We start from the raw sequence: 25,187 nt of genomic DNA, 5'->3' as shown, positions 1-25,187 counted from the left end.
GTCTTATATTTACGATTTAGTTTTAATCCAAATGATGCGTGCTAAGTGAGCGAACATCAATAAAGATCACACAACAGAAGTGCGCACTCTCTCTCTCTCTCTCACTCCCTCCCTCCCTCCCTCCCTCCCTATCATTAAGTAACGTGTGCATTGTTTTACTTATTTCTTTTTGACATATCCAACCGAACTACAAACTTTTCAGTGATGTCTGTGAAAAAGGGATATTCACTCGACAAGCCCGTGCATCTGCGCCGCTGCGGTAAAAAAATATCAAAAATGATATCTGGTCTCTGAATATTTTTTGGTTTGACTGTATATCCTTCTGTTATTTTCACACTTAATTATACCCATTAAAATGTATTTTATAAGTTTTTATTACTTTCACTGTTAATTTTTTTTCTCTCTATGGTAGCCTACATCATCTTTAATTTAATAGCATTAGAGCTGCTCCATTGCAGCGGCTTAGTACTGTAATCACGCGATTTGCTGTAAAAAATGCAGGGAACCACTCGCTATAAATCTCCTGTGATATTTTCATAAATAAAAGTCGTGTTTTTTTCATCTGAAACGTGCAGCGATTTATTTTCCAAAGCCACTCATATAATGCAGAAACACTCATGAAGCAAGCAAAACACGCACAACGCGCACACGTATTTGTACTGGTGCAGAATGAGATCGCGCATCTGCGCCGCCGCGCGCTCAATCCACTCAGCGTGCTTTGTTAATCAGCTCGCTCACATCAGCTATACAGGCGTTAATACTGAATGTTTAACGTTATATTCATTGCATACATATACTTCGTAGACATCTTTAATCTCTAATAACTTCTTTCTGCTGTCTGTTGTCGTGTTTCTTTGTCTGAATACGGCACTTATCACATGCTGTGTGGTATCGGCGTTTGGTATAGGGGCATTTTAACGAGTACGAGTACAGGAGCTCAGTATCGGGCCCGATACCGGTGCATCCCTACTTAATGCCTTCCTACCTAGAAATGCATCCTTCGAAGGCAGCAGTTTTAGCTTTTGGACAAAGCCATGCTGTTTTTCACCTACTATATACTGCAGTAGGGAACTCCATTATGTGGTTAGCTACATCCATCCTGTATAGAGCCCATGTTGTAGAGTTGATTCCCAGGCAATGCATAAACTTAAAAATATGTATACATGAATGCAATGCTAGTCACTTGAGATAAAATCATCTGCCAAATGTATAAATTTAAATGTAGCTGAATTCACTGATTTGCAAAGGGCACAATTCTATTGTCTGGAAAATATTTTAACGTAAAATCACCACATAAAGTGAGCATTCATTAAAACAGACCTGGACTTTCACCAAGAGGAAAATGAAAAAAACAAAACAATATTTAGACAATTAATGAAGCATTTGCACAGCATTTTCTTCTTCTGTCTATATAATAGTACGCTGATGAATGGTACACTCAGTTCTCAAGCGTACAGTATGTGAGAGCTAGAAACTAAAACATTATTTTACTATAAAAAAAACAATTCAAATGCACAAATAACTAAAAAATGCGTTCAAATATGCTTAAAAAAGCTCAGATAACAGCATACGCTGCATTGCTCTTCATCCACTATTTTCGCAAACAAAACCTGATACAGTCGCCTTCATTTCTCCTAAAGCATTACAAGGAAAAAGTCATTCTGGAAACCGGTTAATACACAATATTCCTACTGTGCATGAGGGTTGACAATGCTAACTACACCTGCTATTTTGTAAAGCTTGTTAAAAGCCCATTCAGATGGCTCAATGTGAAATAATACTCACATTTTCAGCAGGCTCCTTTGATTTCAGATGAAAATCACATGCAGAAACCCTGCATATATTCAAATCACTGATGACTCTCATTCTCCCTCTCTTCAGGCAGTCACTGGTGAAAAATGGAGCAGAAGGGATTGTTCCTCACAGGCCTTAATGAGAGTGCTTTGTTTAAGGAGCTAAATGATCATCCCATTACCCACAGCCTTGGGTACCCCCTGTTTCTCAGACAGTGATGAAGGTCAAGCCTAAAGCACACATCAGCTCTCCATAACGTGAAGAGTCCCACTGTTCTGCCAACTCTGAGGAAGCGGTTTCACCTATAACAGTTGAACACTCATTTGAACTCAGCTCTGCCTGTGGTTAAACGCCTAGAAGAATTATAGGACACCAATCACCACAAGTGTAGAGTCATATGAACCGACAAAGAGGCAATGAAATATTTTCCAGACCTTGAAATTTACAGAGATGCTGACTAGCTGACGACTGGTGCTAGAAAAGTAGTCAACAACCACAGCCAGCACCTCAGAAAGTAACCATCACTACAATCTAATAATTCAAACTCAGCTAAGTGGAACTGAGTTGACTTTATATTCAAGTCATTAATAATTTACACCAGCAATCTCTCATGCTCTGTAAGGCATTGCTAATTGGTCCAACCATATGATAATCTGTTCTATAAAAATTTGATGTCAATCCTAACAGCCATTGACATATCAGATGTACGTACAATGCCTGTCGTCGGTCATACTCGCACCAAAAAGCGTTAAAAAGTATTCAGCGATGTGATTTCTCATTTTTCCAAGCGATATATATATCAGCCGTCACTGTTCGGTAGAGATATCACAGCCTTGCTCACAATGATCTGATTAGATTCTTTCTGCGTACAGGCTTTTTCAAGTGTAGTTCTTTATCTTTTGAGTAGTACCATCGTCACACTGAGGGGAAGCACATGAAAGCGCTGATCATAAAGCCAATGAGGCCTTTGTGTACAAAAAAGGTTGAAACCGCACTCACAGACACAGAGAAAACATCTGAGGCAGTGAGTTTAAATTCATTACTTCATTTTCCACACTGCTGATCTGAGAGCGATGCACTGCGTTCGTTACTCCAAGGGCTTTTTGTTTCATTCTGCAGGTCTGCTTCTTGGAGGCAAAGCTAGGACAACAATCAGGCTCAAATTGAATCACCTTTGGGTGTTTTAAATCATTTATGGAATGCAAATGCCTTCGCGTTTCATTCATCAAATATTTTGAAGTCAACAGCTGCAGAAAGTCGCGTGCGCCGAGGATAAAAGTCCTTATCTGGAATCAATCATTGCAGCGAGGGGAAAAATCAGACCTGTTCTGACAGAAGCAGAGAGATTAAGGGTCGGAATCAGATTTTCTTGTTTGTGAAACTGAGCACAACATGTAGAAAATCCTGCCTTACTTCAGAATGCCTTGGCAAAGCCCATAAATCTTGAGCTAGGCATAACGGTAGGTAATTACTCCAGCTTTGAGGACTAGGAATAGATTACTATATACATCATTATATGTGATTACCTTCTCTGCAGTAGGGCCTGTCATTGTTCGGCAAGAGATGGATAATCTTTCTCAGAGCATATATTATGCTAACAGACCCACATCCACACAGGATCCCTTGATCAAACTCGGCAGAGTTTTTCATTCCAGCGTAAGATGTCAGTGTCGTTGTGATGTTGGGAGGTGTGTGAATGAGGGATTCTCAGTGGGGGGAAAAAAGAAACAGATAAAAGACGGTTTTCCACAAAGACACAAGCAGACAGAGTGCAGAGTCAATACAATGCAATTAAAGGGATATTTCACCCAAAAGTGAAAATTCTGTCATCATTTATTCACCTCCATGTTGTTCCAAATCAGTCATGAAAGTTCCTTTCATCAGTTTGACACAAAAGTAGAAATTTAGCAGAGTGACCACACTACTTAAAATTGAAGTGAAGGGAATCAAGAACAGCTGTGGTGTCCTTTCACTTTCATTGTACAGAAAAGACAACCCAGGGTCATTTATACCAAATTAAAAATTTTTATTTTTTTTTTCAAATTAAATTAAATTAAGTTGCTTCTTGCTTTTAAAGTGAAATGTCCAGTGAGTGGCACTTTCGGCTTTATCTGAAACAGATGAACGGGTCACACTTTTTTTTAAGGTCTAATTCTCGCTATTAACAAACCATTAACTACGACTTTTTCCTCCATAATCTCCTAATTTTCTGCTTATTAATAGTTAGTAAGGTAGTTGTTAAATTGAGGTATTGGGTAGGATTAGGGATATAGAATATGGTCATGCAGAATATATGCTTTATAAGTACTAATAAACAGCCAATATGTTAATAATGGACATGCTAATAAGCTAAAAGTGTTACCGATGAACGCAAATCTTACAAAGTTACATTACATTAGTATATAAGAGTTTTATTACATTAGTATATAAAATGCCCAGCGGGTGGCGCTAAAACGTTCATGATCTATCATACTTGAAAATAATGTAGCACCTATACTAAACCCTACTCTAAACCTAACCAATAGTGTTAACAAAAGCATTACATTACATTTACATTTAGTCATTTAGCAGATGCTTTTATCCAAAGCGACTTACAAATGAGGACAATAAAAGCAGTCAAAACTAACAAAAGAGCAACAATATATAAGTGCAAATGACAAGTCTCGGTTAGCCTAACGCAGAAAGCTAGCGTTTTTTTTTTTGTTTGTTTTTTTTAATAAAAAGAAGATAAATATAGATAAAGTAGAATTAAAATAGAATAGAAAGTGTTAGAGTTAGAGGGTCAAATAAAGGTGGAACAGATGTGTTTTTAGTCGTTTCTTGAAGATGGTTAAGGACTCAGCTGCTCAGATTGATTTGGGCAGGTCATTCCACCAGGAGGGAACAGTTAATGAAAAAGTCAGTGAAAGTGATTTTGTGCCTCTTTGAGATGGCACAATAATACGCCGTTCACTTGCAGAACGCAAGCTTCTAGAGGGCACATAACTCTGAAGTAATGAATTTAGGTAAATGGGTGCAGAGCCAGTGGTGGTTTTGTAGGCAAACAATGCCTTGAATTTTATGCGAGCAGCTACTGGTAGCCAGTGCAAATTGATGAACAGAGGTGACTATATATAATATATAGATTCAATGTTAGACATGTTAATGACATTTTAATTTTCGACAATGTTAATTCAACCCTAAAACAATGACATGCTGATTTCTGGGAAATCTTTTCATGTGGCCTTTTTTACATCACAGTATAAAGATAAAGATCATCATTATCATTTTGTATAAGTTTAGATTGATCATGCATTTTTTTTTTTATTGGGGTGAATCATAAGCTGTATATGAAGTATCATTATTATAAACTCCATGATAAAAGAGGTCAAAGTTCACCTCAGATCAGCGGCGAGGTCAGAAATCTCCAAGTGGATGAACCTTGGTGAAATAGTGTGGACCTCTAATCTAAAGCTACATATAAGAGAAAGAGAACTGTTTAGGATGAAGCAATTCAACAGAATGAAGTGACTTACCAATCCTCATCACTACATACACGACAGAGCATTGACAGAATGTAGACACACCTGTTTTGTTATCCTTTATTATTTGCATAATTTCCTTACAGTGTTTTGCAGACAATGTTTGGGTTTTGCTAAAAATAACAGGAAGTCTCAAGGATCATCCTGGCCACTCACCGGTCTCGAGTCTCACGGAGGAGCTCCGGAAGGATAAAAAGGAGGAGGGATGACAGTGAAAGACGAGAGAGGACCAGGCCTGGCGTTTATTTTGTGTTTTGTGTGCGGCAGTCGTCCGCGAGGGGCTGCCGCTTTACTTTCATTTTGTGTTTGTCTATTTTATTAAATTATTTAAATGTTCGCCGGTTCCCGTCTCCTCCTTCCCGAACTACGAACTTTGTTACAACCACATTTTCTAAAGCAACCATGTCATTTTAACTTGCTTCTAGAAGTCTTTCAGCTTTTTAACGCGACTTGTGTTTCACGGGATTCGAACACAAGTGCAACTCTGTATCAGGTGAGCTACAGAGCAAGTTTATTATGCCAGAAAAGCCATACATACATAGTTGATTATGTGATGCAAATGTAAAAATTTATTAGTTTTGGTAAAAGTGTTTTGAGGTCATAACAGTATTATGCAATAAAATGCAGGAAAATAAGTCTTTATTAATCAATAATCTACCACTCTAATTATAATTTGTATGAAAAGGAATAAAAGTTGTTGGTTTTACTGCCACTAGTGTCCACTGCAAATGAAAACTGCAACGAATTGCAGCGAGTTTTTTCAATGACCCCAGGTTGAGAAAAGAGCAGCCTGGACATTCTGTCTTTCCTTTTGTGCTCCATGCAACGGGTTTAGAAAAAAAAAGATGAGTAAATGAAAGCACATTAACTGCTAGGCCACATCTCAGACAGCAAAGTAATAATTAAGCATGAGAAGGAAGAAAGCAGCATGAAATGTTGAAACGGCACGGAGGAATTTGTTACGCTAGTTCCTGATAAACACCATATTGCTTGGAGCTAGAGTGAGATAAAATCCTGAATGGACGGATGGATGGATGCTGTGTAATGCTAACAGGAGGGAGAAACATCAAAGCGGAGCCATTAAAAAGAGATCTATCGTAGAAATCTCCATATCACAGGAACAGACATCATAGACAACGCACTTACCCGTTTTCCACACATAGTGTCTGTCCTTTGGAAATTCCAGGTCCGACCTCACTTGCATTCCAATTAGAGACATAGAAAGCAGCAGGTAGTTCCCAACACGCCATGTCCAGCCCGTTACACCTGAGTCATCTTTTAGAATCATAGTCCAGCCCATTGACATCCTGTCCACTTTTAGTCCTGCAAAAATAAAAAACAAAAGCAAACAATGGTGATTATGCTCTCTCTCACCTGTTAGGGAGCGAATACACCAGCCAAGTGTGATAAACAACTCTAGGGAATCATTATATTAATCACCGGCATGCGTTTGACTAGTCATTTAATCCTCGAGGACGTGAAATCGAGCACACGCTATTCACGATCACTGAACGATCAGGATCATTCTGTTTTAAAGCTGCACGCACTGATGCGGTAACTACCACGGTAAAAACAGGCAGAGCCCTGGGTCTTTCAGCCCTGAAGTAATTGAGGGTATTAACACCTTTTTATTGCAACTCATTTAATTCTGTCCCCCACCGCTGTAATTCATATCCTTGGGGTGAAGGATTAGTTCTGAAATCACTGACTTTCCAAGCATGTTGAGAGGGAATTTCAATGCATATCTGATTTACAATGAACATTTCAAGATAGCAGTTGTACGCTATTGTATTTGTACTATTCACTTTTTAAAGAAGCTGATCTTGAACTATGAAAGTCTTTTACCGTATCTGTGCGCACGCAAGCTTTGTTTTATGTCACGCACTGACTGATGAAAATCTGCACACCATTCAAATGGCAAATATGCAATGGACCGGATCCACGTTATGCCTCTCACATGTAATAAACTTCTCCATTGACAACCGAAATGGGAAAGTAACTCATTTAAACAGCTCGGCAGCACAAACCAAGGTTATTCATTCGCGCCAGTCCTGCGGCGAGAAATGGGGATCTCTATATTTTATAGCATCATTGTTTCATAGATGGGACAGCTCTGCATAGACCCGTGTATTACAGTATTATCTGAATTAAAATTGATTGATTTTTCTCTTATGGAGACGCCATACAATGCATTACCTGCGGACGATCTGTTCGAGGTGGCTAGACAGAATCGGTGTATTGATGGATGAATTGCTATCAGACTAAAATATGTGTTTGGAATGTGGAATTATTCTGATGTGATTTCTCAGGGAAAGCCTGCGGCTCCCAATTGGTTTTTGGTTGATTTCATTTGGGAAAATTAGATTTTTATTTCATTGCTTCAGCAGTGTTGCAGAAAAATCTGATTTGAGAGGAATATGGTGAGAGGCCTTGACGGAGTGAAAAAATATCTCTTATCCTTTAACAGCTCCCACAAGTAAATGTCTTGATAGAATTAGGTATTTTCAAAAGGGTATACACAGATATCCTCTTAAAGAGGCTAGAGCTGGTTGCTTGGGACTTTGGAGCTTGGCCCATTCTATCTTTGATAGCATATTTCAGTTTAACGTTTCTAAGTGAATAAATAAGTGATGTTGACCTGTAGGTCAGCTTTCATTCAGACACTCAACACCTGTCTCTCAAAACCTGCTAAAAAATTCCCTCAGAGGCTAAGTATCACTTGTTTCAAAATAATGTCTGAACTAATATTAATTATATAAGCTGTACTTCAGCAAAACACTGCAATACCAAAAAACAGAATACTGAAGAAACATGAACAAATACGTTCTCAAAAAATGGTCAAATTACCAATTATTGAAACCGATTAACTATAATCTCCAATAAATATGGTTGGTGTTCACTTGTGGAAATGACATTTTGTATAACTGTGTACACTACTGTTCAAAAGTTTGGGCTTGGTAAGATTTGTAAATGTTTGTCAAGGAAGTCTCTTATAGTTAACCAAGAATGCATTTATTTGATCAAAACACAAGAAAAGGAAAGGAAAGGAAAGGAAAGGAAAGGAAAGGAAAGGACTTGTGGCCAAGAATGGTGACCCATACTCGGAATTTGTGCTCTGCATTTCACCCACCCAAGTACACACACACAGCAATGCTGCGGCGCCCGGGTAAAAAAAAAAAGTAATATTGTGAAATGCAATTACAATTTTAAATAATAATAATACTTTATTTCTGTGATGGCAAAGCTGAATTTTCAGCAGTAATTACTATGGTCTTCAACGTCATATGATTCATTAGAAATCTTATGCTCATTTGGTGCTCAAAAAACATTTCTTATATATAATTATCAATGCCGTAAACAGCTGTACTGCTCAATAGTTTTGTGGAAACTGTGATGTATATATTTTTTCAGGATTCTTTGATGAATAGAACGTTCAAAAGAACAGAATTTATTTAAAATAGAAATGTGATGTGCCCTTTAAGATTAAAATTATTAAAATATATTAACGTATTAATTATAAAGTAAATACAGTATTAATTATAAAATATTCATCTTTAAAAAAAAAAAACCTTACTGACCCCAAATTAAGTTTGTATTTTGAATATGTATTTTTAATTAAAATTTGATTCAGAGATATTAATGCAAATAACAATGCAAATAAAATACCATTAAGCTATTCCTTTTATCCTCTATACTAACCTCTTTACAGGCATGCCATATATACTTTCCAACAACAAAAACAGGCCTATAAATTATTGTATAGGTATGTACACCACAAAACCTAAACAACATAAAATTCAGTATTTACAGTGAAGATTTACAAAAGGTTACATATAGCTAAGCAAACATTCGCAGACTGAGAGTGAAAAACCTCAGCATGATGGATGTGGCCTTTTCCCTGTGACCCGTCAGCTGTATAGGGAGGATGTGAATACTGACGCACGTTCCTGCATGTGCCTGTCACCCACCGTACCAGCCACAGCCATCCTGGAAATCGAATGCGTCAAGTCCTGCGCTGCTTTTTAGAATAACTAGGCCAAACAAAGCTTGTGGGCTCAGACTGGAACACAGTGTGCAGTCTAAAGAACCCGAGAGAGCTTCATGACACTTCAGTCGAGATTTTCTCAAGCAGCACACGAGTTAACTCTTTCAGACAGAGGCACTGACTCCCATTCAGATTTTCACTTATACTGCCACGAATGGGTAAAGAAGCAGTCACATTTAAATATGCATGGGTTCCAATTCTATAGGCTTAGGGTCAAAGGTCAGTTAAAAGTACACTTTGTCAGCAGGCTGAACATCTTCCCAGCTTTGGTGGGTTACATATCAGATTGGTGTGAAAAGTCACGTGCTCAAATATATCTTCAAAGTAGCACATGGGAATTAATTTATCAGCTCTAGCTGAGGCAGTGAATTTCACATGAAAAACAGGCGGCTTTTCACCATTCTTGTCATGTGATCTAGTGTTACGTCTATATGTGCTATGGTTGCTGTGTTTGACAACCACATTTTATGTATATGCATAGTGGTTAGTGGTTACTTTTACTACATTCATAATTTTCATAAGCTGTCATTCTGCTACGTGGGTTAATGACAAATTAGGTGGTCCATTAGAGAAGGACAAAATCTAGTTTAAAGTGCCATGGTCCAGGGTCGTCCCGGTGCGAGGTAGGGAGCATCAGTTCCCCCTCGGTCCGTTCACCGCATGGCCCGGTGCGACCGCATCAGTTGCACTGCCCAAAGGACGGCCCTGCCAAGGTCCATAAAATTTACTCTGTTATATTCATGTTAGTTTTCATAAATAAATGAAAAAAAAATTTAATTACCATTTTAAAGAAAAGTTTAGTTTGAATTACTCTAAAATGTCATGTGGTGTAACCAAGTAAAAACATGTTAATTTCACTTAAACAATTGAGTGTACAATTATTAATTCAATAATTTATATAATCATTATTATATGATATAATACATTATTAAAACTTCATTATGTTATTAATAATTATTAATTCATAAATATTTTAGTTGCAACTCATGGCATTTAAAACCTAAACTAACTAGGGATGCACGGATACCATTTTTTCAGAACCAATCCAAATCCAATGCCAAAAATTCTCAGAGTATCGTATAAATCCTAAATAACATATTTAACATGTAAAAAAAAATCTAAAACAAAAAGATTACGCAGAATTATTTAAGGTTTTCTGTTCAAGTAATCTTTTATATTCTTATATCATTACAATAACATCAGTACAGCTGCATCACATTCACATTTTGCCATAAAAACAGTCAACATGAATGTATTTTTCAATAAATTAATAGATGTGGACAACAAAATAGTGTCACTGACAGGCTTTTGTGCAAAACAGTCTAGCTGGTAAGCAGTTTTACAAAAGCACCATCAGCAACCGTGTCCACCCAACCTCCTGTGAGCTATTTTTCTCCCCTGTCCAAAGAACATTAAAAATAACGATTTCAACTTCCAACTCTAAAGCAAAATAAGACGTTTGAAAAGAATAAGCTGCGTTTCCCACTGACCACTGTGCCTGAAAAGCTTCAACACAGCATTGTCTGTTTGAAATGTGCAATACTTCCCCAAATCTTCACATGGGAAAGGGCATCCTAGCTGATCTGTCTCTAAACAGGTGGGCCTGCTAATTAACGTTTGATTACAACTCCCACAACAGACACTAAAGCACAGTCTGTAACAGGTCTAATGCAGCCTCAGCCAGACTCATTCCATTAGATCTCTCTCTACAGGACACCACCGGCTCTGACAGCAAAGGAAACAAAAGCTCCTAATCCTGTTTACTGTATCACAGACGCCTTCCCTTCCCCTCGCTTGAATTTCCATACAGTAATGCGTCCAATTGGCTTGTGTTCGACAAGCCGAGCAAACCTTTGAACACCACCTGTCATTTCCGCCTGCCTTATTTGTCCATAAAAATCACAGAAGCACACAACTTGATAATAAGCCTCTACCTGCACTGCATTAGCAAGCTGGCATTAACAAAAAGAAGGAAAAAAAGTATTTTAAAGGTGAACTTAGTACCTTTTCCCTCATTAAAAAGTTTTACTCGTAAAAAAAAGAAAGAAAAATAAATACATTTTTGCACAGTTACATGAGATGAAGTAGCCAAATATATCAGTAGCTCAATAAATATATTTTACATGGAGAGGGGTGGCCAAGTTGAGATCACACGACTAGCTGAATGCTACACACTTTATCTCATTGACCTCAATTATTGCACATTCGTTTACAGAATAATTTAATCATGACTGACCTCTGCTAATAGCATTGCTAGCAAAAAAAAAAAAACACATTTGTGTAACACTGAATCGTAAAAACCATGTGACTAAATACCCCCACACTAAAATGTATTTATTTTTATACAAGCAAAGGCAAACTAAACTAAACTAACTGAACAAATAATTTTTAGTAGAAGCCAGTTTAATTTTTTGTGTGAACTGAACAAAAATACTCTAAACATGTCGCTAGCAAAAGTTGTTTTGTTTACCTTACTTAGATACTCAAGTATTTGTTCACAACATATCCAAATGTTCTCCCAACTTTTCAAATTGAGTCATCTGAACAAACAATTTTACACTGAATAATATTACACAATTTCCCAGCATGCACTGCAGCTTGAAAACATTTTATGTTAATTATTATTAAAATATTATCATTGTTTTAAATTTTACTGGCTTAATTTATGCTGCTGCTGCTGCTGTTGTCACTGTCAGTTAGCTGTCATGTGGATCAGAGTTCAAATTTTAACTGATTTAAAGGGGTTATATGATGCAATTTAAATTTTTCCTTTCTCTTTAATTTTGTCCCCACTGGATGCAACAAATGCCTCGTTTATAATGGGTTTTAATGTTTTTGTCTCGTCGCTCCAGCTGGACAGGGCATCACAATATTGTAAGGGGCGTAACATTTCTGTCACATGCTTGAGGTATTCGGCCAATCACAACGCACTGTATAGCTGGCCAATCACAGCACACCTTGCTTTTCAGACCGATGAGCTTTGTAAAAATCAACGAGTTTCAGAAAGGCAGGGCATAGATGAGAAACAATAATGTACAGTATGTGGAAAATAATGTGTTTTTTTAACCTTAAACCGCATAAACACATTCCATTACACCAAATATACAAAATAATGTTCTTTTTAGCAACATCATATGACCCCTTTAAATTTGTTGATCCTCACCATGGTTGAGATCGTGTGCTGAGGTACTGTATATGTGCATCTCATTGCAACTTGTTTAATACATTTGTCTATCAGCATAAATGTTTTCCTTTAGTTTTAAGAGGCAAATATTACACATATTGTGTAGAAGGCTTTGAAAATAAATATAAATCTAAAAGAAAGAGGATTGTTAAAAAGATTAGCATTGCTAAATGCAAAAAAAAATCTTTGGTTACTCTCACAGATCTTTTAACATGTTCAAGGTCCAGAAAAGTACCAAGATGTATTCTCGTAGCTTTGTAACTTTACAGTTGAACCACTGATGTCACACGGACTACTTTGTCGATCATCTTGGTACTTTTCTGGACCTTGAACGTGGTAGATACCTTGATGTCTATGGGAGGGTCAGAGAGACCTCAGATTTCATCAAAAATATCTTAAATTGTGTTCCGAAGATGAACGAAGGTCTTACGGGTTTCGAACAACACGAGGGTGAGTAATTAATGACAGAATTTTCATTTTTGGGTGAACTAACCCTTTAACAAGTTGAGTGAGTTAGGTCTGAATTTTTAAAAGCTATTACTCCAGTCTTCAATGTCATATGATCCTTTAAAAATCATTATAATATGCAAATTTAAAAAACTTTAATTATTCTAAACTTTTTGACTGGTAGTGTACATCAGATCATTCAGGTTAATATTTGTTACAAATTCCAAAATTTTCCCAAGTGAAACTTTTTTTTAAAGAAAAATTTTCCCAAGTGAAACTTTTTTTTAAAAGAATCCATTAATGAAATTTCTGAATAAAATTGATTCCTTTAAAAGCAGTCCAGTACAATATGACCCATACAAAAATGGCACTATTACTGATGAGCTGAGGGCAACACAAAAACTGCGCACAGTCACAGGGGTCATGCTAACCTGCCAAACCCTGACCCCTAAACAGCACTACAGTACTGTATACGGGTTAAAAGCTATATTACATTGATAAAATCCTCAGTTGTACTGGTAAAGTGCTTTTTAAAATACTGATCATACTTTACACAATGAGAAACCTCTGCTGAGCCACCTTGTCAGACCGGTCTTATAATTAAATGAATAGATGTCTCCTCTAAGTGACATGCAGTGAGCATGGGGACCCAAAATGGCAGCTATTTCTCTTCATTAGTTCTAGTTGCACAGGGAAAGGAGCAAGCGCAGCTTGGCAGAGACCTCTCACGTAACACTGTACTTCCACCTATTACAGACTCCAAGACGGTCGAGCCCAGGCTGGGGAATTGGGCTAGCGGGCAATTAGAGCGAGGAAACGGTGGTATCTACCTGAAAGGGAAGGTTGGGACTCATCACTTTAGCTGTGGCAGTGAGGTGAACAGCTGGATGGCTGAGGCCCGCTGATGCCGCTGGCAGCTGAATGCTCCTCAGAAGCTCTCTGTGACACGAGGACAGCAGATAAACACGGCCTTTCCTCCTCCCCCTGATGCATCATCTGCCAGCTAATCCTCAGTGGCTCCCCCTCGGGAAGATCAGAGTGTGAAAGATGTGTCTGTCACACCATCACCGACCGTGAGAACAGATAACCCTTTGGCGATTGCCGGATGAAGTATCCACTGCCGGAAATTCCTCCCAGGAAATGTCCTGAAGCCAGCAGGGCTGCAAAAGGGGTGAGAGAAAGAGAGGGTTTTAGGTTGGACAAACAAATCAGAAATAGTTGAAAACCTGCCCTGAGACAATAGCACATACTTTATAGATGAGACCTGGAGTAGTCAGAGGAATTTGGTTTAGTTTTGTTCTAAAACCTAGTGAGCTGCCTCGCTGCCTCCTCCAAAATATCATGAAACCTCATAAATGATCAATCTGGAAACTGCTCTCAGATGTCACAGAAACAGCACTCAGCACATGAGACTCTGCTTCACAGCTTCAGAGTTTAGCATAGAGTTTAGTTTCATATTTTTCAGCAAGAATGCATTAAATTGTTCAAAAGTGATAATAAAGACATTCCCAACGTTAAAGATTTATATTAATAAAAGTATTAGAAAAATATCACTGTTTGCAAAAAAAAAATATATATATATTAAGCAGCACAACTGTTTTCAACATTAGTAATAAAAAATGTTTCCTGAGCATGAAATCACCATATTAGAATGATTTCTGCATGATCATGTGACTCTGACTGACTGACATAATGAAAATTCAGCTTTGCACTACAGGAATAAATTACATTTTAAAATATCAAATAGAAAACAGTTACTTTGCAATTGTAATATTTCACAATATAGCAGTGCATTTACCGTATTTTTGACCAAATGAATGCAGCCTTGGCGAGCAGACTTGACTTCTTTCAAAAATGTATTTTTAAAATGTTACAGACACAAACATTTGAATGGTATAAATTCACTGAAAACAAGTTTTGCTTCACTTTTTTACTAGATTTTTACTAGTTAAGACAAAAGTGTCCTATAGCACTACACATTAAGACTAACCAATGAAAAGTCTTATACGTTTTGGAGCTCTGATGTCAAACTTATTATGATATCTGATGGGTTTTAGATGCTAAGGGTCTATAGCCGATAGCATCTTATATCATTGTCTCATTTCACAAGTTTCAGTCAGCACTGTGGGATTACTGTGGCACTTTATCAGCTGTCATCCACTATCAGAGACACTAAAAACAGTAAAGAGACAGAGTTCTGCTGCTTCTGTTCTCTCCTCATGGTTGGCATTCAATGATTACCTGTCAACACTGCATGCTGGACTGGCTAGCTCATCCTGCTGATTCTTTCATTCTATTAACACCCCATGCCCTCCTTCCATCTCTCTTCTCTCTAACCCACTGCCATATATTGACTTCCAATGCTACGCTCTACCTCCCTCCGCCAACTCTGACCTCTGTCTTATTTCCCAGGGCTTTTAAGTGCCCAACATGGTGTCCAAAATGGCTTTCCCAAACCTCAAGCATGTGGCACGTTTCAGTCTGTGCAAAAATAAAAAATTGCAGAAGGGACTGTACCACAAAGGATGAACCTGATCGATTCATTCATATGATTTCAGTCATACTCCAGTGGTGAGGAGATAGCATATAGGGATCAGTCTGGGAAAAATGTTACCCATAAAACTCTCAATGGAGAGTGGCAGGTTCAAAATTCTGTTGACTCCATCTTGGATTATTAATGCGCTGAAGATTTTATTTTCATCAAGCTCTCCAACTTCCAATTTCATCTTTTATTTGGGATAAGAATGTTCTGGAAGCTTGGAGTTTTAAATGGGAAGATCTTGGATGTTCACTTCATTTTGCAGGTCCCATCATTTCTCATTTCAGTCTATGCCATTATTTAATGCAAACATATGAGATGCATTATATGCAATACGAGAATTGGATGAGTGACATAATGGAATGACTGATATGAGGGTGAAAGTGGATGTTATTAAACAGAGTTCCTCTGTTGGAGAAGGTGGAGTAGTAGCCAGAGTTTAGGGCTGGTAACTGGAATGATGCTGGTTCAATCCCTGCAAGCAGCAAGGAATAAAGCATTGCTGTTCTGATGGGCCATTCTAGATTGTGTAATAAGTGTAAAGTTATTATGGACAGAACGTGCAGAGGAGAGTGGATGTTTCTAAGTCCTTTCCTAAGGGAGCTGAATGTCAGGTTTGGGTGGGGGATGCAGGCCTTGGTGAGTATAAAAACATCCCACCAACTCAATATATATAATATAGTTCTAAAAGTCTAAAAGTTCTATAACATTTAAACAATTGAATTAATTTTTCCTGCCACAGCCCTTCAATACAACAAACAAATCCGTCACAGACAGACTCTCCATTCAGTCCTGTTAATCTATCCTGGTAAATCTCTCAGGTAATTCAGATCTCCTGCGCCCATGTGCAAAAATCAATTAAACGGTCAGCGGTCATGGGAGAAGGCCATTACACTTTATCATGAGTTTGCTGTGAAGTCAGCACAGGAGAGAATAGGAAGAGAGAAGAGTAGTGGAGGGGTCAGGGTTGTGAACTCAATCAACTCACTGGTTATTGTGAGACCCACAAACCCAGGGGGCCACTGTCACCACTGACTGGCCCTGCTGCAGGTGCTTAGACATGGATGGTTAAACAAGTGCAGGTACGGGTCAGGTCACGTTGCACATTGATGGCCTAGGGAACGAGGAGGGAATTCATATGAGGATAGTTCTACACCTTAGCTCAGACGTGGACACAAACTTCTGAGGCATTTGGAAACAGTGACGTTTATTGTTCATCATCCATAATCCTACAACCAGGTTTCTGGGCACCACTCACAGCACCCATAATAGTAGACTAAAATAACTTCACCACACCCCAGCATGTCATAACTTTAATCTTAATAAGATTTCATTCTCCCTCTGTTGTTTTACTTGCAAACCAATAGAAGGCCTCCAAATTCAGTTAAATAAGAGATGTTATTTAAAATGCATTGGGAGTGCAGGAAATGTCAGAGTAACAATTACAATACATTTGAATACATTAAAGATCCAATTTTACAATTAGAACAATACAAATATAAGGCAAAAATTATAGTCTTTGCAATAAAATAATAACTTTAAAAGCATAATTCGGAGCCCCTAGGTCTTACATGAACAATAAAACATAATGATGAACAGTTGAATATCAGAGTAGCCAATGGTTATTTCAGCTATTAGTAGACCAAACTAATTTTGAAGATGTTCATACTCAAATAGCTATTAAATAATAATCCTGTCCACCATTGTGTATTGTGGAGCGAAAAAGACATTTCACCACATGGAGATCAAAATCAAAAAGATTGTTTTATTATTTATTATCCTTCCTAAGTAGATATTTTCTTAAAATGTACCTCAATATCAATATGACAGGAACAATATTTCTCTAATCCCTTCACACATGTGGATTTGTGGTTTATTATATGAATTTAACATATGCTATTCTCCTAGTAATCCATGGAAGCCTCATGCTAAAGTTGCCTGAAATGTAAATCTGACACAAGCTGCGAAAATTGATGGATTCAATTAGCTTGTCTACTAGCATATGCTGTGCTCCGAGAATTTAAATTGGTGTGATTAATTGTGAAACAAATGTGTGCAGACAGGCAAGCTTTAAAGAGACAACGCAAGAGTAAAGAGTTTCAACACGGACAAACTTGAAGCTTTACTGCATGAAATCAATTTCACCCAAATATGATAAGGAAATTAATTTTGAGACAGTTTAATCAAATAGTCTGCCATTTCAATTAATTTGATGAAAACTCTTTGTGAATCAGCTACCAGTAACAATTACATGAAAGGGTATAAACAAGTAGCCCCTGGACTGCAATTATGTTAAACAGTCCAGCGAGGACAGAAAACTTAATCATTTACTCTAACTACTCGATTCAGAGTCAAAGATGCCAATCTGAAATTGGCCAATGCCCTGAATTCAATGGATATACAAAATCTGATTAACTTTATAGCAATTTCTTCAATTACAGAGGTCATTTAAAAAGGTATTTTCTATTTTGAAGAGCTGTCAAAAGTTTTTACTTTAAGCTTGAAGTGAATCACAAAACTAAAACAAAGGTTAGGTTTTAGCTATGGTCATATTAAACAGCCTCAAATCACTACTAAAAGTGCTGCATAACATAACAGTCATTCTCTGGTGATAGACGGTCTTTTTAAAATAATTGAAGGATTATTACTCTTTCCTGTCTCTCTCTCCTTCTGTATTTTTTTCGCCTATGACTAAACCTCTTTCTTTTAGCAGGAGATTGTTCGGTTTGGTCTGAGAATACACAGGGACAATGGCTTTAATGATTTCAGACAGCGTGTTCCCAGTGCTGCAGAAACCAGCTGGAATTCAGCATTGAACTGAGAGAGCCACAATAAACCACTTTGCCTTTCAATGAAATACTGATTTAAAAATAAGATATGGTCAGAGGGTAGAGATCTATAGGTCGATCTTTATCTCCAACAGCTTAAAGAAGCATTCCTGAATCTGTGTGCTTATCTCAGAATCCCATTTGGGCTACAGCAGGCCTGCTAATCCCAATAAATACATTTACTCATTTGAATGGACGGAGAATAGCTGGTGCAAGCCATTGATTACACATTGTCTGTTTTCCACGCTGTCTGCATATAGCTGTGCGATATCCCAGAGGGCTGAAAAAATCACAAATGAGATCTCTTTAATCCCATTTCTTTCTCCTAGACAGTAGTGAGATTAAATTGAGGGTAAATGAAGACTTCTGCTCTCTTGTTTCCCAAAGTTTTCAAAAATTCTGTTATTGCTACCAATTTGATCATGAATTGGGCCGATCTGGTTCTTGAGTTCAACTCACTGACTCAATGAGCTAGTTGCAGCCATTAACAAGTTCATTGGAGGAAAAGATTATCAGTGGAAAAACAACTTAAATTTTAATCTGTTTCTCAAACACAGCAATGCCCTGATAGCACCACAAAGTCACAGTTTTTATATTTTGGGGGGAATCAATCTATGAATGGCTGACTTATAGTTGTCTCTGCATATAAAGAGGTAGATGAATGTATGTCAAATCTCAATCTTTCATACTACTCCCAAAAAGATGCTAGAATTCCTCCATGTGTCCCCTGTACAGTATTAGAACACTATCATAAACTGCTCCACATATATAGCAAGATCTAAAATCAACTAAGATCTCATACAATCATCATGAGTCTAAACACAAAGCGTTCAAAATGAAAACAAAATTTCTCATTATTTAAAAACCAAATCATCTGAGCTACACTGTATATACCATAGAGCGTTAATTTTTAAATCTTTATGATCTTGTTCTTTCACACATAGCCTACAACCTGTTCCATACTGTATATTTAACAGCATTTTTAAGCGTGAACAGAACTCATCTTCAAATCAGATAAATTGTCAACTTACAAGGCGCAGTTCAACCAAAAATGACCAGTATTTTTGTATTATTAATATACTATTTATTAATATTTTAAATTCTTTTTTTCATATTGAGTTTTCATTTTTAGTTTGCATTTGAGTGATTTTGTGCTTTTTGTCATTTTCATTTTTTAATATGAATTTTCTTTCAAATTTAGCTTTATTTTTATTTCCGTTTTGGTCATTTTACTTGAACGACAATTAGAAATATTGTCCTGGCAACTAAATGATATAAAATAAGTTTAGCTTCAAGTATTTCATTGAATTTTTCTATTATTTCAGCTTCATTTCAGTTAACAAATGTTTTTAATAGTTTTAGTTTAAAATTACCACCGATATTTGTCATTTACTCATTTCAAAACATTACGGTTTTAATCTGTAGAACACAAAAATATTTAAATCTGCTTTTATTCCTCACAATAAGAAGAAAAGTTCTATGAGAAACATCTAAGATAAAGTTGATACTTGAATAAATCATAATTGAGAACTCCATTAAATCTCCCGAACTATGAAAGAGAAACCTCAGGGCATTAAATATCCCTCGGGGATGACAATACAACCCCTTCCACCCCATTTGACATTCTCCTCATTCTATTAACGCTTCTATGAAGGATTCTCAGTGTGATGACAAGAAGTAGCCAAGTGTAACAATTAATGATAAGGGTGTTGAATATGTCAAGGTAGAAGCCAACGTGATGTGTGGTCTTCATTAGCTGCCATTAAAAGCTTTAAGCTGTGAAAGCCAAAAACAGGCTGGAATAATGAGCGTCTGAGAACAGGTGCAGAGAAAGAGAAGTGTGATGTCTCTTGAAGAACTAGTTAAAATATAAAAGAGAGGTATGACACGTGAGAACAAACACCTGGAGCCCCCTCAGGTGAAGGGACAGTGATCCTGTCAGCACAGGAAAAAAAGACTTGTCAGCACTGATTTTAATTGGCCACTTTTGAGGTGGCTGGTTTTATCAGGGAAGAAGAAAGCACCTCCCTTCAAGTGGCAGTGGAGGTTGGGATGCATGCGAGAGAGAGCAGAGAACATCTAGACAGGAAGCAGAAACCAAAAATAAATGATCCGTTCCCTCAGAATGCTGATATCTGGCGAGAGGAAGGTAGAGAGGAATAGAGCGAGTCGGTGTGTGACAAGAGAGATAGAGAGTGTGTGTGTGAAAGAGAATTTAAATTAGTGTTTGTGTGAAACCCCCCGAAAATCACAGGCGAGACATCTAGGTTTGAGTTTACAGCAGAGAGAAAGAAGCGAAATTGTAATTAAACCCTCCGCACCGCTGTTCCACCTGACTGCCTCGTCTCGTTAAGCAATTTATAATTAACACAGCACAGGCGAAAACATTCTCCCCGCCCTCTATGTGATATGATAACTCAAGGTGAGCAACAGGAAAGCTACAAGCTGATGGCTGTCCGTCGCGTGTCCAGGGGGAAGCGGGATTATTCTTAAGCGGGTCTGTTCCGTACGGCTGCCTGATAACACTGGGCCCCCTGGTTGAACAGACACCTGGTTGCAGAAAATCCCAACAGCCCTCCCCTCCGGAGCAGACCACTAACCAGGTGCTATAGAGAGCGAGAGAGAGATAGAGCCGGTAAGAGTTGAGTCCCAAGACAGGCCAAAGCTGAGCTCAAACCTGTTAAAGTCAATTATGCAGGGGACGAGTTCCAGGAGAGGGGAGCCATGGGTGAAATTAAAGCCTGGCACTTGAGGTGACAGACGGCCTGTCTGTGTGAAGGGATAATCTTATAAACACCTGAAAAATCATCAAAATAAGGCCTGGCAAATTAGGCACTAAGAGGCGAACAGTTGCATTACTTTAGCATGTGGTATTTACTGCATCTTATTCAGATAACCAGGCACTGCGTACCCTGGTATGGGCTCCGTTTACACCTGGCATGAAATGAAATTCACCCAATCTATTTTGTGAATGCATGTTATTGATCTCATTGTGAACAAGTCATCTGTGCATGTTTCTTTTTTTTTTTGACATCGTAATCCAATTCAGATCTGCCTCCATCCAATCAACAACTGGTGGACAGAACCAAGAGCCCCATCCTACATTTTCTTTATTTTCGTAATCTATTCTCACTATGATGTACATGGCAGTATGGAAGAAAAGGATGAACCCTACAGACTTTAAGATGAGTTTTACATCTGACTTTTTTTTAGCCAGATTGGATTTATACTTGCATTCATAGTGTGATCAGATAAAGATCCGAGAAGAATACCGTCACTTGCATCTTACATTAAAATTTCAGACATCTACAGCACCAATTCTACCAAAATTTACAAACATTGATGATTAATTTAAAATCTTCTTGCCACTCATTCTGGACCCCTGCCTAGGAACTCATTATCGGACTCTACCTGTTTCCTATTAGGAGGACTATAAAGGTTGCACACACTCTCACTCACATTGCTGAGTACTGTTTGTATGTTCATTCCTAGCCAGCCGTTGTTCCCGTGCTTTTCCGTGTTTGCTTGCCTTGCCTTAGTGTTTTGCGTTGGACTGTTTATCTCGTTTTTGATTGTTTGCTGCCTGCCCTGACCTTTGCCTGGTGTTTGGATTACTCTGTTGCCTTGCCTCTACCATTGATGTTAGCTGGGACTTTGACCTTGTCTGTTTTTACTACGCTCTTTAATAAAGCCTACAAGAGGATCCCAAACTCCGTTGCCACGCCTCCCTTGTTACACTTCTGCATCATTTTTGAGTTTTACAGCATTTTATTTGAGGAGAGAAATGACAGAAACATAATCCAGGGCTTAAAGTTCTCCGGCACCGTGCCGGATCTCCGGCGTGCGGCGTTTGGCTGCGGGAAAAAAAGATAGTCGTCCTATATTTAAAAACACTTGTTGATATCATGTTCGAGTTCATGAGTTCGCCAACCAATGTATGAGAGGAACACAGCTTTCACTCTCAACCAAACTAACATTTACTGGCCAATCAGAAGTTGTTGCTCTTATAAACACGAGACGCGCATAATAGTATCCAATTGCAGAGTCGCAGCTGATGAATGGAAAAGAAGCGTGGTTCTCGAGTGCGACACATTGAAAAAGCTGCGAGGGCGCAATGGTCAAAGATTTCCATCTAGCGTCATATTTACATAGAAAAGCTATTAAAAAAGCATCGAAGCTTTGTAAACAGCTCAGAGTAATCATGTCATCTCCATAAGAACGATATGATTGCCAGAATTCATTTAACAGTATTTTTGAAAAGGTCCTGTTCACACATGATTTCTTACCAGTAATTTACCAGTGAAGACTGTATGTGTGAAAGGGGCTGAACTCTTCCTCTGCATATGCGGTGAGTTTGGGTTGCAACGTTCATCTGGGAAAACTGATTTGTAACATAAATCATTTAAACCTATGCCAACACAGGAGAATACATCAACATGTTTCTAAATATGTGATGTATTCTACATCGCGATTTCAAAATAAAAGTTTCTGACTTTGCATGTGGCAAAATATTAAAATTAAATGGATTTAAACGTTGTTGAATCACATGAAACATCACCAGGCCGTTGGCGCCCTCTGCAGGTATTTGTTATAATATAGGCATATTACATGATGTATTTAACAGTGTTGTCCAATAAAACCATTTACTTGGTTTTGATACTTTATTTGAGGCCGTTCTGGTGCGACACGTGACCAAGCGCTGTGAGCAGCCTTGCGCCGGCGTTTCCCGTAAAGGATGTCACAAACCAAATAACCGAAACGGCGCCCTGCCTCTTTAATTACTGAGCACATTGGCTGCGTTTACACTGGCACAAAAAATCAGATCTTTCGCTCACATCTGACACAGATCGGAATTTGTTGCACACGTGTAAACACAAAAACCCGCACGAGATCCGATTTTTTTTGCATCCGATATGAGCCACTTCCAAATGTGGATTTTAATCGGATACACATCTGATATCTGGACATTCGACCTACGTCTAAACACACATATCCAATTCTCCACAGAACCTCAAGGGACTATTTGGCCAACCAGCTTATTCCTGCTTGAAAAGCAAAATGTTATTGATAGTGTAAAAAACATCAACTTTGAAGCACGTGCATTACTCAACATTACTTACTACCTTCCAGCAACACTACATTAAATTAAGGTAAAATAGTAAAAAAAATAATAATAGTTCATTTAAATGGAACCGGAAAATTTCTAACGATACCCAACCCTAGTCACCAATGATTCAATATCGCTCGCTGACAGCTTCGTATTTGAATGTGCCTCTCGCCTGGGCCACGCCCACGCTGAGGCTGTGCTCGCTGAGACAGATTGCTCTCACTACGAGAGTCCATGTCTTGCTCTGCTTTGCTCGCGGCTCGTCTTCTTCAATGAAGGCGGCCCCGCCCCTCCCCTCGTCCGCCACGAGCGGATCTGAGAGAATGCGCAGCACTTTTGATCTGCCTGAGTGTTTACACAAAGATCATCAGTACTCCTCTTCTAATGAGTGGTTTGATCTTTTTAGGCAGATTAAAAGGGAATGCTGTCACTAATAATTATTAGCGCACGGGGGCTGACTGCTCTCGCTATGAGAGCATTAAGTCCAGCGAAGCATTTTTTGAAAGCATTTTCAAAAGAGTGCAAAATTCCTCTTGAGTGTGGGGTCCCCATATGGTGACCAGCCACTCTAATTAATCCAACCCCTTGTCACGCGGGCTGAGGCCTGGCAGGCCATCCCCGGAGTGCCAGACTGGGTTTTGGGGATAATACCGCTGTGCTTAGCGCAATTAGGGCCAGGTCCTGCGCTCCGAGGTGATGAATTTGCTGGCGATAGGAGCCGTAGAAACGGTTTCCCCAACTCAAACCGAGTCAGGCTTCCGCAGCCGCTATTTTCCTCGTCCCCAAAGCGGATGGCAATGGTCGCCCATCCTCGATCTCAGGCACCTGAACCAAGCCCTCATGAAACGGCTGTTCAGGATGATTACATTGAAACAGATCCTCTCACAAGTGTGCCCAGGGGACTGGTTATTTTCGCTGGATCTGAAAGACGCCTACTTTCACATCCAGATAGCCCCCCACTGCAGACGATTCTTGAGATTCGCCTTCGAGGGAGTGGCATATCAATACACGGTCCTTGCCTTTGGACTGTCCCTAGCTCCTCGCACTTTTACGAAGTGCATGGATGCGGCTCTTTCCCCACTGAGACAGATGGGAATCCGCATTTTGAATTACCTCAATGACTGGCTCATCTTGGCCCAGTCGGAGGATGAGCTACTATTTCACAGATCCTTCCTCCTCAGCCACTTAGAATGCCTGGGACTCAGAGCGCGCTGTCCCCCAGCCAACGGATCTCATTCCTGGGAACAGTTCTCAACTCAGCCCGAATGAGGGCGGTAGTCGCGCCAGAACGTGCACTGGTTATTCAGCAGCTCGTGGCCTCATTCAAAGTTGGAGCCCCTCGCCCTCTCAAGGCATTTCAGAAGATGTTGGGCCTCATGGCCTCCGCGTCTCCGGTACTTCAGCTGGGCCTGCTTCGCATGTGGCCCCTTCAGTGCTGGCTGAAACCAAGAGTTCCGTCACATGCCTGGCGTCTCGGACGCCTTCATGTCAAGGTGGACGGGGCCTGCGTAGCAGCTCTGGCCCCTTGGAAAGACTCGGTGGATGGAACGGGGCATGCTCCAGGGAATGTTCTGCAGAAGGAAGGTGGTCTAGACAGACGCTTCCAACACCAGTGTGCCGGGCAGGTTGAACCAGGGACCAGACATGCTATATCAGAGCAACATCACCTCAGACGAGTGGATGCTCCTCCCACATACGGTTCAGAGAATCTGGGAGATCTTC

General features: G+C 38.9%; 1 protein-coding gene across 1 annotated transcript in view; it reads right to left on the bottom strand.

Moving 5' to 3' along the window:
* thsd7ba (thrombospondin, type I, domain containing 7Ba) overlaps positions 1-25,187 on the bottom strand; it is a 203,199-nt gene that overhangs the window by 147,640 nt on the left and 30,372 nt on the right. The window contains exons 2-3 of the mRNA XM_016567351.1: positions 13,822-14,151; positions 6,462-6,638 (exon numbers count right to left, since the gene is read on the bottom strand). Of these exons, the coding sequence (XP_016422837.1) occupies positions 6,462-6,621 (160 nt within the window). The 5' untranslated portion in view covers positions 6,622-6,638; positions 13,822-14,151. The remainder of the gene's footprint in view (positions 1-6,461; positions 6,639-13,821; positions 14,152-25,187) is intronic.

Source organism: Sinocyclocheilus rhinocerous, unplaced genomic scaffold (genome assembly GCF_001515625.1).
Source record: "Sinocyclocheilus rhinocerous isolate Xijiao unplaced genomic scaffold, SAMN03320098_v1.1 scaffold4820, whole genome shotgun sequence".
Taxonomy (NCBI): Eukaryota; Metazoa; Chordata; class Actinopteri; order Cypriniformes; family Cyprinidae; genus Sinocyclocheilus; species Sinocyclocheilus rhinocerous.
The sequence above is the reverse complement of the archived record's forward strand: the minus strand, read 5'-3'. Positions and strand labels throughout refer to the sequence as shown.